Source organism: Aethalodelphis obliquidens, unplaced genomic scaffold (genome assembly GCF_003676395.1).
Source record: "Aethalodelphis obliquidens isolate GAN/ISIS:26980383/991018 unplaced genomic scaffold, ASM367639v1 scaffold5, whole genome shotgun sequence".
NCBI lineage: Eukaryota > Metazoa > Chordata > Mammalia > Artiodactyla > Delphinidae > Aethalodelphis > Aethalodelphis obliquidens.
Genome location: NW_020837949.1, coordinates 22,891,633 through 22,906,437, shown reverse-complemented (window position 1 = coordinate 22,906,437; position 14,805 = coordinate 22,891,633). Strand labels below are relative to the sequence as shown.

Below are 14,805 nucleotides of genomic sequence, written 5' to 3'. Positions count from 1 at the left end.
AAAAAAAAAAAAAAAAAAAAAAAAAAAAAAAAAAAAAAAAATTGTGGCAAATGTTATTTTTAAAGTGTATAAATGTAGAAAAATGCAGAGACTAATATAACACCTGTGTCTGTATTTTTTCTTTTTGTTTCATATTTTATTAAAGAAATAAAACAAGGGAAATCCCTGGCGGTCCAGTGGTTAAGACTTGCAGCCAAAAAAAAAAAAAAAAAAAAAAGACAGAAATAGAAAAAGAAAGAAAACGAAACAGATAAAGCTGATGTCCCCTTTCTTCTTGTTTCCAGTTTCATTCCCTTTTCTTCACTGCGGAGCTTCCTGCATCCCAGTAACTTGCATATTTATTTTTTAAGTTTAATTACTTTAATAAAATAGGTAGTATACGAACATAGTACAAAATTCTAAAGTAGCAAAAGTTAAATCCTTCCACTTCTGTTTCCAGCTACCCATTTCCCTTCCCACAGGCAACCACCAACACTGGCTTGTGTGTATTCTTTTTTTTTTTTTTTTTTTCTTTTTTGTGGTACGCGGATCTCTCACTGTTGTGGCCTCTCCCGTTGCGGAGCACAGGCTCCAGACGCGCAGGCTCAGCGGCCATTGCTCACGGGCCCAGCTGCTCCGCAGCATGTGGGATCTTCCCGGACCGGGGCACGAACCCGTATCCCCTGAATCGGCAGGCGGACTCTCAACCACTGCGCCACCAGGGAAGCCCTTGTGTGTATTCTTTTATTGATATCTAACATATGTACAAATGTAGATGTGTCCTTATTCTTTTTTCCTCCCATAACCAGTACAGCTCTCCAGGCTGTTCTCCACTCAGCTGCACCCATTAAACAAGACATATTGGAGATTGTTCCATTTCATTGCAAATAATTCAACCCTGGATAGTGTGCTATTTAATATTGATGTGTGATATTTTATTTAGTGGGTCTACTATTGATGGATAAATATTAAGGACGTTTCTACTCTTGTTATTATAAACAGTACTGCAATGAATAATCTTATATACGATTTTTGTGAACGTGTGAAGTGGAATTGCTAGTATAACATTTTACAGCTAATGTCAAATAGTCTCCACAAATGTTAACTAATTTTTAGTCCTACTAAAAATATACAAAAGTGCCAGTTTCCCCCCGACTCTTGCCAGTACAGCATTTTCAAATGTTTTGATCTTTATCCTTCTAAAGGTTAAAAAGTTATATGTCATCGTAGTTTTATTTCACATTTAATGAGTGAGACTGAACATCTCTTTATGTTTTTAAAGGCCATTTGTATCTTCTGTTGTTTGTCATTTGCCCATTTTTCTATAGGATTATGAATTTCTTATTGATTTGGAAGAGCTTTATGCATGCAAGGAAAGTAATTCTTTACCTGTGATACGTATTGGAAATATATTTTCTCAGTGTGTTGCTTTTCTTATGATCTTGTTTGTCTTTTACCCTACTGAATTTTTCTATTTTTCTGAAGTCTTTTCTTTAAATCTTTTATTTCAAAACTTCTGAGTTTTGTGTCATACTTCAAAATGCATTTTCCACTCAAAGATTTAAAACAACATTTTCCACTTTTTCTTCTAGTACTCTGATTTCTTAAAATAATGTAGTTATTTTTGATTCATCTGGAATGTATTTTTATGTAAGAAATGGGGTAAGGGGCTTCCCTTGTGGCGCAATGGTTGAGAGTCCGCCTGCCGATGCAGGGGACACGGGTTCATGCCCCGGTCTGGGGGGTCCCACATGCCGCGGAGCAGCTGTGCCCGTGAGCCGTGGCTGCTGAGCCTGCGCGCCCGGAGCCTGTGCTCCGCGGCAGGAGAGGCCACATTGGCGAGAGGCCGGCGTACCGCAAAAAAAAAAAAAAAAAAAGAAATGGGGTAAGGATTCAACTTATTTTTTCCCTCGATGCCTCCTCAGTTGTCTTTTAATATTTATTGAATAATCTATTTTTTCCTTGGGTGATTTATTTTTAAACTACAAAACAATATTTAAAATGAGATAAAAAGAAAAACAAATTACGCGTTCAAAAAGCAGATAATTATCACAAATTCCAGAAAAATAACACAATGTTGTTTGTGTGTGAGTGTGTATGTGTGTTCTGGTTATTTATTGCTATATTACAGACCACTTCAAATCTTGGTGGCTTAAAACAGGAACATTCCTTTTGCCCATGAATCTGCAGTCTGGACAGCACTCAGCAGGGATGGCTTGGCTTTCACTGGGGTAACTGGAAAAGCTGGGAACTTGAAAAACCCAGCATTTCTTTCTCTTTCTTCTTTTGGTCCCAGGGCCTCTCTATGTGGTCTCTCCACCAGGCCTCTCCAGCAGGACAGCCTCGGGATAGTTGGTCTTATTTCATGGCAACTGGGATCCAAGAACAAGTGTTCCAATAGAGACCCAGGCAAAAGCCAAATGGCTTCTTATTATTATCCAGGCTTGAGAGTCTGAGAACGTCACTTCCACCACATTTTATTGGTCGAGCAAGTCACTAAGGCCAGCCCATATTCCACAATATTTTAAAAAAATATTTATTTTTAAATTAATTTATTTTATTTTATTTTTGGCCGTGTTGGATCTTAGTTGCAGCACGCGGGATCTTCATTGCGGCGCGCAGGCTTCTCTTTAGTTTTGGCTCACAGGCTCCAGAGCACGTGGGCTCTGTAGTTTGCAGCACGCGGGATCTGTAGTTGAGGCGCTCGGGCTTAGTTGCCCCGCAGCATGTGGGATCTTAGTTCCCCGACCAGGGATCAAACCTGTGTCCTCTGCATTGGAAGGCGGATTCTTTTTTTAAAAAAATAAATTTATTTATTTATTTGTTTATTTATTTTTGGCTGTGCTGGGTCTTCACTGCTGCACGTGGGCTTTCTCTTGTTGCAGCGAGCGGGGGCTACTGTTTGTTGCGGTGCGTGGGATTCTCATTGCAGTGGCTTCTCTTGTTGTGGAGGACGGGCTCTAGGCATGTGGGCTTCAGCAGTTGTGGTACGTGGGCTCAGTAGTTGTGGCTCACAGGCTCTAGAGCGCAAGCTGAGTAGTTGTGGTGCACAGGCTTAGTGGCCCCATGGCATGTGGGATCTTCCAGGACCGGGGGTGGAACCCGTGTCCCCTGCATTGGCAGGCAGATTCTTAACCACTGGACCATCAGGGAAGTCCCAGAAGGCGGACTCTTAACCACTGGACCATCAGGGAAGTCCTCACAATATTTTTATTAAGCATCTGCCTGTTGTTCCTCTAAAATACCTATTACTCGAGGAAGCCCGTCCGCATTTAAAATATATTGCTTAAACATCCAGTAAAATTCACTTTTTCTTTCTTGTCACAGTTCTATGAGTTTAGACAAACGCATAGAATCCTGGATGCAGCCACTACATACAAGATAGAGAACAGTCCCATCACCCTCAAAGGTTCCCTCGTGTTGCCCCTTAGTAGGCAGAGCCCTCTCCTACCCTAGCCCCTGGCAACCACTGCTGTGTCCTCCACCCACACCGTGTCAGCCAAAATCTTTGAGACTGAGTTCTCCATCTAGAGTGATAAAGGTCCCCCAGGTGATTTGGATTTGAGTCAGGTCTCAGAACCGTTGCCCAAGGACATTGCTTCTTAAGTGACAGGAACTTGCTCCGCACCCTTGGAATAGGTTTTGTCTAGTGAGAGCTGTGAACGGTCAGAGGCCTCAGATTACTAATAGTAACAGCTAATGTCTCCTGAGTGCTTAGTACGTGACAGGTCTGGGCTAAGCACATTTGATGCATTATCTCACTCTACACCACAGTTCCACAAGGTAAGTCTATTCAATATTATCTCCATTTCACAGATGAGGAAACTGAGGCTAGAGATAAAGTAATTTGTCTAAGATCACACAGCCAGGAAATGATAGAGCCACGAATTGGACCCAGGCAGGCTAATTGCAGTGTCCATGCTCCTTATCCCTCTGCTATATTACCTTCCTCCCAAAAGAGCAGTTACCTGCTCACACCACCCCCAGCCTGGGCAGTCACCCACGTTGGCTCTCACATCCTCAGAAGCTTCTCCTAATACAACTTCTTGTTTGGGAAATAGGTGTTCCTGAAGCAGGGGTGATTCAGGAGGGGCGAAGGGGGTAGAATGCTGAGTGAGCCCAGCCACAGGGAGAGCAGGGTAGAGGCCTGGACTGGGGTAGGGGTGCTGGGAGACCTCCACCTGTTTCTTTCTGGCTGACAACATGTTTCCTCCCCGTGCACTGGACACAGCCTCCTCTGTTTCTCTCCATCTGATTTCCTGTTTCCTCCTCTGGCTTCGGAGTACCTGGCTCCCCTGACTACCTCTTCTTAAGCTCCAACCTGTTCTCTGTCTCACCTCAGCTTGGTAAGAGGAACAAGGGTCCTGGGGTCTGGGCAAGGGGAAGCACTTCCTGGTCCTGGTCCACGGGCCCTGTGAGGGTGGGTCCCACAACACTCCTTCCCTGTGGAATGTAGAAGGTTTTAACAATGTCCCTGAAAAAGTAAAAGGTAAATTGACCTGGGATTCTCAGCCAGAGGTGCTAACACTCCGTTAGCGGGGCATTTGGAAATGGGGGCTGTTTCTTAAGAACTTTAATTGAATTGTAATATACACAGAGAAAAGTGCACAGTTTGATTTTCACAAAGTAAATCACCCATGAAACCAGAACCAGATCAAGAAATAGAACATCACCAGTGTCCCAGACGTCCCTCTTCAGGCCTCTTCCAATCCCCACCCTGGAGTGGGAGGGGTGAGGAGCATTTTCTGGCTGTCACCAGGACTTAGGGGTTCTCTTGGCATTTAGTGGGCAGGGTCTAGGGATGCCAGATGTCCTGCGGTACCTGGGACACTCCTGCAGCGCAAAGCACGGTCAAGCCTAAATGCCCTGCTGAGAAACGCCGTGCCTGGCCGTCCTGAGCAGTCATGGCCTGCAGCGTGGCAAAGAGAGATGCCTTAGACCCGGGGAACAGCGGTGCAGCTATGTCTGTCTGTGGGTCAGAGTGCTGAGGGGTCTTCACTGCAATGTGTCCACACTGTCGCTACCCCCAGGCCTCCGGAACGCCCCCCGCTGCTGGGCAGTGATCCAGCCCCTGCTGTGTGCTGTGTACATGCCAAAGTGTGAGAACAACCGGGTGGAACTGCCCAGCCGCACCCTCTGCCAGGCCACCCGTGGCCCCTGTGCCATCGTGGAGAGGGAGCGGGGCTGGCCCGACTTTCTGCGCTGCACCCCCGACCACTTCCCCGAGGGCTGCCCGGTAAGTGCTCTGTAGGGCAGGGTCTGGGCTGGGCAGGACCAGGCACGGGACAGGGCCCAGCAGGGGCAGAGGAGCTCAGCGCCTTCTCTTCTGGGAGATCCCAAGTCTACAGCCATGGCGTCAGTGAGCCACAGGCCCAAACTGAAGCTCGCCGAGCTGAACCAGTCTATTAGGGATGACCTATTTATAAAAAGATTTTTGAGCACCCGCTCTGTTAGGTGATGGGGAGTTACAGGAGTCGTGAATGACAAACCTGTGCTCAGGAAGTTTACTGTGTATTTAGGGAGTCAAGGCTTGCACGTGTAAAACAGCTAAGAGACACCAAGACGGGGTGTGATCTAGTTCTGGGTGATGAAGGACAGCGCATTAATAATGATGATGATGATGGTAGTAATACTAATTATTATTATTTATTACCTTCCACATACTATTGTAAACATCTTACATTTATTTATTCACTTAACCCTTAGACCACACCATGAAGTATTGCTATCCTATAGATCAGGAAAGTGAGCTAACAGAGAGGTCAAATAATTTGCCCCAGGCTGTGCAGTCACGAGGGGCAAGGCTAGGATTCAAATGCTGGAAGGTTGTCTGCGGAGCCTGTGCTCTTGGCCTCTCTGCCACGCTACCTTCACGCCTCTTATTAAACCAAAGGTCACCTGAGCCTACCGCTCCCCTATGCGCTTTCTCCTCTTCTCTCATTGCCAGAATGAGGTGCAGAACATCAAGTTCAACAGTTCGGGCCAATGTGAGGCTCCCTTGGTTCGGACTGACAACCCCAAGAGCTGGTACGAGGACGTGGAGGGCTGTGGGATCCAGTGCCAGAACCCGCTCTTCACCGAGGCCGAGCACCAGGACATGCACAGCTACATCGCGGCCTTCGGGGCTGTCACGGGCCTCTGCACTCTCTTCACCCTGGTCAGCGGGAGGCAGGCCCGTGGGTGGAGGGTCAGGGGGGCGGCAGGGCCCAAGACCCTCAGGCAGCCTATAAAGTACGAAGGGAGCTGATTGTCACTGAGAGAGGCTGGGCTCTGGGAGAGCGGGGCGGAGGACTTGGCAGGGGTCCTCGGGGAAGGGTGGCGATAAGAGGGGTCCGGGGGTTCAGATAAGGGCAGCAGAATAACCCTGACCTCACAGAATGGGCCCCACTTCTCTCTTCTAGGCCACATTTGTGGCTGACTGGCGGAATTCCAATCGTTACCCTGCTGTCATTCTCTTCTACGTCAACGCGTGTTTCTTCGTGGGCAGCATTGGCTGGCTGGCCCAGTTCATGGACGGCGCCCGCCGGGAGATCGTCTGCCGCGCTGATGGCACCATGAGGCTTGGGGAGCCCACGTAGGTGTCTTGCGGACCCAGAGGCGAGGGTGAGGGGAAGAGGCTGATGTGCGTTTTCCACAAAAGGGGCAGGTAGGTCTTGAAACGGAGAGTTCAGCGTGGGATTCAGCTTTGCCTTGTTGCACCCAAGGTCTCCAGCATTAGAGCCTGGACTGTTTGCATCTGTTCAAAGGGGCATCTTCTGTATCCTCTTCACTTCTGACCTGAGCCTGGTCTCCAAGCCCTGACTGCTAGGGAAGTCCTCCAGACCTTAGAAGCCAGGGGACTGGGGACAGGGTGGAGAGACTTCGTAGAGGGAGTACAGAACGACGGCCCCAAATGACGCTCCACATGTCTGTGCAGCTCCAACGAGACCCTGTCCTGCGTCATCATCTTCGTCATCGTGTACTATGCCCTGATGGCCGGCGTCGTCTGGTTTGTGGTCCTCACCTATGCCTGGCACACCTCCTTCAAAGCCCTGGGGACCACCTACCAGCCTCTCTCGGGCAAGACCTCCTACTTCCACCTCCTCACCTGGTCGCTCCCCTTTGTCCTCACTGTGGCAATCCTCGCCGTGGCCCAGGTATAGTGACTGGTAGGGGGTGGGGATCTGAGTGGGGCGGACTTGGGTGAGGGAGACAGTGACTGACTCTGTCCCCTCACCCCTTCCTGCTCTAGGTGGATGGGGACTCTGTGAGCGGCATCTGTTTTGTGGGCTATAAGAACTACCGATACCGTGCTGGCTTCGTGCTGGCCCCAATCGGCCTGGTGCTCATTGTGGGAGGTTACTTCCTCATCCGAGGTGAGTGAGGACCGAGTCAGGACTGGTCGGGCAGCAAAATGTGCTGAGCATCTGCTCTGTGTAAGTAGGAGCTGGGAGCTGCCAGCTCCGCTGCCTTCGAGGTGGCACCTCAGCCGCCTCATGCAGGACCTTGGTGCAAAGGGGAAGGTGCCCATGGGCAGGCCGTGGTGCAGGCAGCACCTTTGTGTGGGTCAGAAAAATGCTCCCCTTACTCCAGCTTCGTGCCGGGGCTCATGGCTTGTTGAGTGGAGCTTGGGCTGGATTCCAGCCGCTGGTCAGCCCTGGCCAGATACCCTTGTGTGGTGAACACCCTGAGTAACCACCCTGTCCGCATGGGCCAACTGGGAGCCTTCAGTCATGTGCGTGCGCCCTGAATTTATACACATGCTTGGTCTTTGGAGCTTCATTTCTCCTTTCTGCTCGTAGTGTGAGTGCGCACGCACACACACACACACACAGAGTTTTCACAACATGCACAGATTCTCTGTTTCCTCACTTCCCTGTCTCAGTCTGCCACCTCCACACGAAGCCTCCGTATCTTAGCTCATTTTCGTTGAGTGTTCTTTGTAAACTTCAGTTTCCTCCCCCAGCGCCATCAGTCTTCTGTTCAGCCCACCCCGTCTCCCTCTCTTTGGCAGTGGCTGAGCCTCTGATTTATATTTTGTATCTGTGTGATCCTGTGTGGCTAGTGTGAGCCACTAGCCACGTGTGTTGAAACTAATGCAGACTGAGATGTGTCCTAAGTATGAAATACACACTGCACTTCAAAGACTCAGCACATACAGGAGTAAACTCTCTCATGAACAATTTGTTATATGGATTACATGTTGAAATGATAATGTCATAAACAATGATTTATTGTTTATGAAATATATTGCAGTTAGCTTCATCTGTGTCCCTTTACTTTTTGAAGGTGGCTTCTAGGAAATTTGAGATTGTCAATGTGGCTCACATTATATTTCTCTTGGACAGCACTGTCCTGGAGTCTCTTCTTAGGCCTTTTCCATCATAATAGCTTTGACCTGCTGCCTTACTTGGGGAGGCCGGACCAGGACTGAGGCATCTTTCGTCTCCACTGACCGTCTGTGCCCTGCCCAAGGCTTTCCAGCCCATGGCGCATCTGCCACCAGCTGTGCTCCAGTGTCTCCAGTTCCCCAAGCTTTAAATCAGCCCAGAAGTCATCAGACGTGGGACTCTAGGACCATGGGGCCCTCCCCTGCCATGCACCTATTCCTCCCAGGAGAGTGGCCTGGCCTCCACTAACGTGTGCCATCTCCCTTCTGTTCAGGAGTCATGACCCTGTTCTCCATCAAGAGCAACCACCCTGGGCTGCTGAGCGAGAAGGCAGCCAGCAAGATCAACGAGACCATGCTGCGCCTGGGTGAGTGCCATCCCAACACTACACCCTCTGGGGAAGAGTCTCGGAGGCTGAAGTACATTGTGGGGCAAGTTAGCAGCCAGAGAGGCAAGATAAGGCCGTGTGTGTGTGTGTGTGTGTGTGTGTGTGTGTGTGTGTGTGTGTGTGTGTGTGTGTTGGTGCTGATGGTAGTGGTGGTAGCAGCTGAAAAGAGAAGGTAGCAAAAAAAATAAATAATTAAGGAGAAGGTAGCTTCTTTCTCAGTTGGAAGAATTCAAGTTCATGTCTAGACTGCTTCCTCATGTCTACTTCCCTCCTGCTGGGACCCACCCAGAGTGGCCTTAAGCACCTCCAAAATCTTGTCTTATTTTGGAGAAAACAGTTCTTTTTAAAATTTTTTTATTGGAGTATACTTGAATTACAATGTTGTATTAATTTCTGGTGTACAGCAAAGTGATTCAGATATAGATATAGATATATTCTTTTCCATTATGGTTTATCACAGGATATTTTTTTTTAAGTTTTCATGTAATCTTTTTTTTTTAATTTCTTATTTATTTAATTAATTTTTTAATTTTTGGCTGCGTTGGGTCTTTGTTGCGGTGCGCGGGCTTCTCATCGCGGTGGCTTCTCTTATTGCGGAGCACGGACTCTAGGCTTCAGCAGTTGTGGCACTTGGGCTAAGTAGTTGTGGCTTGCAGGCTCTAGAGCGCAGGCTCAGTACTTGTGGTGCATGGGCTTAGTTGCTCTGCAGCGTGTGGGATCTTCCCGGACCAGGGATCGAACCCGTGTCCCCTGCATTGGCAGGCGGATTCTCAACCACTGCGCCACTAGGGAAGCCCCATCACAGGATATTGATTATAGTTCCCTGTGCTATACACTAGGACCACGTTGTTTAATGTATTTTATGTATAGTAGTTTCTATCTGCTAATCCCAAACTCCTAATTTATCCCTCCCCCGCTTTCCCCTTTGGTAACCATAAGTTTGTAGAGAAAACAATTCTTAAACTGAGCCCAGCACAAATTCACCCCAGACTCAGCTGTCTCTCAGGCCCAAGTGGGCGAACACCCTCTTCCCCACTGCTGCTTCCATACCTGGGATTGGTGATGCCCTGTCCCACCCCTGTCCCTCCGCAGGCATTTTTGGCTTCCTGGCCTTTGGCTTTGTGCTCATCACCTTCAGCTGCCACTTCTACGACTTCTTCAACCAGGCTGAGTGGGAGCGCAGCTTCCGGGACTACGTGCTGTGAGTGGGGGGGCTGGAGGCTTGGGGGCAGCAGTGGTGGGAGCTGGAGACCCTCCTCTGCTGTCCAGCAGGGGTGTGCCAGGTCCCTGCCTCAGATGACAAGAGAAACTGCCCATCTTGCTCTGGGCGCTTAAGCTGATAGTTGTTCTGTAATTTGCAAACATGGCAGACAGCCCTCTGGGTCCCTGCCCAGCTCCACCCTTCCCTTTCACCCCCAAGGCTCTCTGGCTGGTATGTTTGTAACTGTTAAGCCATCGTGTGTTTTGGCTTCTCCAGCTGACTCTTGCATTGGCCACAGAAGTTGCTTGCTATTTCTCATAGACTCTTTACAGAGCTTCTTGCAAATCCCTGCACAGAAGTAGTTACCTCTCTACCGTAGGTTAACAGCCCATTAATGTTTTCTGGTTTTGCCTGTGCTTTTTTGTGTTACAATGAGGATGAATCTGAGAAGGTAACACATCTCAGCTGCCTAAAGAAGTGCAGTACCTACCGATACCAAGAATAGCAGTTAAAATGCTCATTAAAATCTGACTGCTTCCGACTCTTCCTTAAAGGCTCCAGCTTCCAGCGTGGGAAGCTTTACACCACACCGATGCCTATGTCCCTCCCCCAGAGATTTGATTTAATTGTCTGGGGTGTGGCCCAGACATCAGGAGTCATTAAAAGCTCCCAGGTGACTCTAATGATCACCCAGGATTGCAAATCAGGGCTGTGGGCTTCCCTCTTTCTAAAGTGTTTGGATGGATCGTCTGGGCACCCACCCAGGAGACTTAGAAGGCCTCAACTGTGTCCTACCCCTCACCACAGGTGCCAGGCCAATGTGACCATCGGGCTGCCCACCAATAAACCCATCCCCGACTGTGAGATCAAGAATCGCCCTAGCCTCCTGGTGGAGAAGATCAACCTATTTGCCATGTTCGGAACTGGCATTGCCATGAGCACCTGGGTCTGGACCAAGGCCACGCTGCTCATCTGGAGGCGCACCTGGTGCAGGTGGGGTCAGCAGCAGCCTGTCCTGACCCTGCTGCCTTGTTCTCTCAGCCTCGGCATTTGATAGGCTTTGTCTGGTCTCAGGTGTCCCAGCACAGCCTTGAGCAGGTGTGATTTCTAAGGGCCTGCCCTGAGCAGCCGAAAGCTGCCTTTTCTGCGGCTCACCACTGCCCCCTGGTGACACCTCCTGTCCTTGGGAGGATGGGCCAAGGGCTGAGCCAGCTGCCGGTGTCTTCTAAGAGTGGAGTGATTTGAGAACGAGCGCAGGAGCCCTGCGTTCTAGGCCCTCTTTTTGGCACAGAAGGCCTCTACCCCTCAGGGTCCTTGAGGCCGTCTGGAGGTTCCTTTCCTGGATGGAACGGATCCGCTGGTTTTTTGCAAGATTTGAGGGGAAGCAGCTGCCCCTCCATGCCGCTTCCCCCACCCTTTCTGCCCTCAGGTTGACGGGGCAGAGTGACGATGAGCCCAAACGGATCAAGAAGAGCAAGATGATCGCCAAGGCCTTCTCCAAGCGGCGCGAGCTGCTGCAGAACCCAGGCCAGGAGCTCTCCTTCAGCATGCACACTGTCTCCCACGACGGGCCTGTGGGTGAGCTTCCACCCCATTCCCACTTTCCTTCTAGGCTGGTGTGGCCTCATGGACTGTTTGGAAGGCTGTGAGGAATGGCTCCCTCCTCTCTCTCACACACTGGTTCTCCTCCAGTCCCCACCCTGCCCCCATCCCAGGCCACCCTCCCCTCTCTGTTCCTGCCCCTGGATCTTGCTTGCTGGTGCTTTGGTTCCAAAGGACTCATCTCCCTCGCCTTCAACCGTCTTCTCCAGCTGTTCTCCTTGGGCTACGGGAAGTCAGGTTCCAGGGACTGGATTTCTGGCCTCTCGTGAGGCCCCTCTCTTCAGACTGGGAATGGGTAGAGATTGCTGTGTTCACTAGGGTGGGCTTTCTGTGCTAAGTCGAGTGGGAGCCATGGGTTGGGGGGTGGTGAATGATGCTAAATAAGGGAGGAGCGGTCATTGTGGGGGCCTGGGCAGTCATGCTACCTTATCCTTTCCTTCCATCCCCACAGCGGGTTTGGCCTTTGACCTCAATGAGCCCTCGGCCGATGTGTCCTCTGCCTGGGCCCAGCATGTCACCAAGATGGTGGCCCGGAGAGGAGCCATACTGCCCCAGGATGTGTCTGTCACCCCTGTGGCAACTCCAGGTATGGGGTTCCGGCTTCTGTAGGAAGGTGGGGGACGTACAGGCTGGAGGTTCCTGGGACTGGAGTACCAGGGGCTGCAAGCAGGGGACGGGGGGAAGCCTTGGAGGATCTAAAGTGTGGGTTCCTGAGCTAAAAGAGTAGGGTCCCGAGGAGAGAAGGCATGATGTGGACAGAGTTAGGGTCCCAGGCTCACGTTCTCTCTCCCACTGTCAGTACCCCCGGAGGAAAAAGCCAACCTGTGGCTGGTTGAGGCAGAGATCTCCCCAGAGCTGGAGAAGCGCCTGGGCCGGAGGAAGAAGCGGAGGAAGAGGAAGAAGGAGGTGTGCCCGCTGGTGTCGCCCCCTGAGCTCCACCACCCCGCCCCGGGCCCTGCCCCTGCCTCCAGTGCTGTCCCTCGACTGCCCCAGCTGCCCCGGCAGAAGTGCCTGGTGGCCGCGGGTGCCTGGGGAGCTGGGGAAACCTACCGACAGGGAGCCTGGACCCTGGTCTCCAACCCCTTCTGCCCAGAGCCCAGTGCCGCAGCCCCCATGGCCTGGGCGCAGGGCCGACGGCAGGGTCTGGGGCCCATTCACTCCCGCACCAACCTGATGGAGGCAGAACTCATGGACGCAGACTCGGACTTCTGAGCCTGGAGAGCAGGACCTGGGACAAGAAGGAGGAACAAATACCGTTCGGAGGCTCTTCTTCCTGCCTGAGAGTGCTTCTCCAGGGTCTCCTCTTCCCGAGAACCTGAGGGCCCAGTGCCCTCCCGGGAGAGTTCAGTATGTCTGGCTCACGGCAGCAGGACTGTGGGAAAGAGCCCTGACATCTCCACGGACAGGCCTTACCCGGGGCGGGGCCCTGGAGCTCAGGGTCCTTGTTTCTGCCCCACCTGGCTGGCAGCGTCAGTCTCCAGTGGGGGTCATGGGGTATGCAGAGCTCGTGGTGGGCAGTAAAGGTGCAGGCAGGGGTGACGGTACTCAGAGTGGGCTGTGGTGACCAGCAAGGCAGGCTGCCCTTTTCGGTGCCACTGGGTGCCCTTCCCTGGCACTCTCAGACCAAAAGTGTTGCTTGTGTCATTAGCCCTTTGTCCATGGGAGGACAGAGCTCCTTTCCCCCTCTTCAGGGTGGTTGCGGGGCTGGGAGGGCTTACTCCCAAAGGGCCTGTAACCTTTCTTTATAAAAGTGTCCAGCTGGCTCCACTCCAGGCCACTAAGCCACCCTGGGTTTTCCTGCACCCTTCTTCCCCTTTCCCATTTCAGCTCAACCAGGCCAACCTCTTCCCGTTTCCTGTTTGTTGATTAGGAGCCAGCATCGCAGCATTGTCTGTCCTGCCCCCAAACCCCACCCCTTTGCTGCTGGGCTCCATCTCCAGGTGAGAGATCGGTTCAGCTATGGAGCCTGGCGTGGCATAGAAGCAGTGAGTGACGGGGAGCCTCTGGGCCTCCAAGAGATGCATGTTATCTTTTCCTGTATCTGTCCAGTGGGGGATGCATCCTCTGACTTGAGGGGCTCCCCTGGGAAGCTGCTGACACTTCAGCCAGGCAGAAAAGCTTCCTTCAACTTCCACAACCAGTGGGTGAAGAAGTTCCCACCTCCCATAACCCCCATCCGAGGCCCCAGTTTCGAGAACCAGACAGCAGGAAGCCTTAGCAGCTGGCTGGGTTCCAGATCAGGGGGTAGGGATAGGGAGACAAAATATAAACAGTAAATAAAAGGTTTTTGTATAAACTCTTGATGTGCTTCTTTCCATAGGCCCCGTCTTGACCTGTTTACCTGGTGCTGATCTAATTTGTCTTCCACTTCCTCTGAAAGCTATTCTGAAAGGCCAAGAGCTTGGTGCTAATGAGGTCACAGCTGACAGATGTCAGGCTGATGTCAGCTTAATGTGCTGGCTGTCCTTCCTGGCCAGTTGGTTCTATATAAGGACAAAAGCTCTGGCCACAGCTGCCTCACTGGGCATTGATCATAAGACGAATGAGCAAAGAACATGCAGCTTGTCCCTGGAGTGATGAATGGAAGCAAGTGTCCCCCTGCTGGGGAGTGTCGATGGGCATGGCTCCTCACGGCAATCCTGGGCCCCCCTCTGGGGACCTCTTGCCTCAACAAGGGATGTCTGTGGGACCAGGTGCGTTTGGATCCACAGATTCCTCCTTCGGGCAGTCAAAGGAATCCGGCTTCCCTGAGAGAAGGCTGCTAGCCTCACTTCCTCCAAAAAGATGTCAGTAGAAAACTGGAAACTAGGCTCAGGATCCTGTGGAAAGGAGATCTGCGTAGGAAAGGGGATGGTACCCACAGACAACTCAGAGGGTATTGTGGAGTATTAACCATGCTTGTTTGGGGGCGTAGCTCAAGTGATGGGGACACAAGCAATTGGCCCAGAGCCAAATTCCAGGGGAAGAGGAAAGGGAACTAACACTGATCATCTTCTAGGTACTTTACATGTGTATAATGGTAATAATAATACTGCTAATAATGGCTAATTCTCACTCAATGCTTGCTGGCTCTCTTCTAAGCCCTTCATATACCTAAGTGTATGAAGTGCATAAGGTATATACATATACCTAAGTATATACCTTAGTGCAACAGACCTAAGAGGCACTGTTAACACCCCCAAGATACTGAGGCACAGAATGGTTCAATAGTTTGCCCAAGGGACTTCCCTGGTGGCACAGCGGTTAAGAATCCAGCTGCCAATGCA

At 50.9% G+C, this 14,805-nt stretch overlaps 1 protein-coding gene across 1 annotated transcript in view; it reads left to right on the top strand.

Moving 5' to 3' along the window:
• SMO (smoothened, frizzled class receptor) overlaps positions 1-13,834 on the top strand; it is a 21,084-nt gene extending 7,250 nt beyond the window's left edge. The window contains exons 2-12 of the mRNA XM_027101963.1: positions 5,010-5,215; positions 5,927-6,136; positions 6,381-6,553; positions 6,896-7,115; positions 7,211-7,334; positions 8,623-8,715; positions 9,829-9,937; positions 10,745-10,930; positions 11,367-11,515; positions 11,991-12,125; positions 12,339-13,834. Coding sequence (XP_026957764.1) covers positions 5,010-5,215; positions 5,927-6,136; positions 6,381-6,553; positions 6,896-7,115; positions 7,211-7,334; positions 8,623-8,715; positions 9,829-9,937; positions 10,745-10,930; positions 11,367-11,515; positions 11,991-12,125; positions 12,339-12,751 — 2,018 coding nt within the window. The 3' untranslated portion in view covers positions 12,752-13,834. The remainder of the gene's footprint in view (positions 1-5,009; positions 5,216-5,926; positions 6,137-6,380; positions 6,554-6,895; positions 7,116-7,210; positions 7,335-8,622; positions 8,716-9,828; positions 9,938-10,744; positions 10,931-11,366; positions 11,516-11,990; positions 12,126-12,338) is intronic.
• The last annotated feature ends 971 nt before the right edge of the window (positions 13,835-14,805 follow it).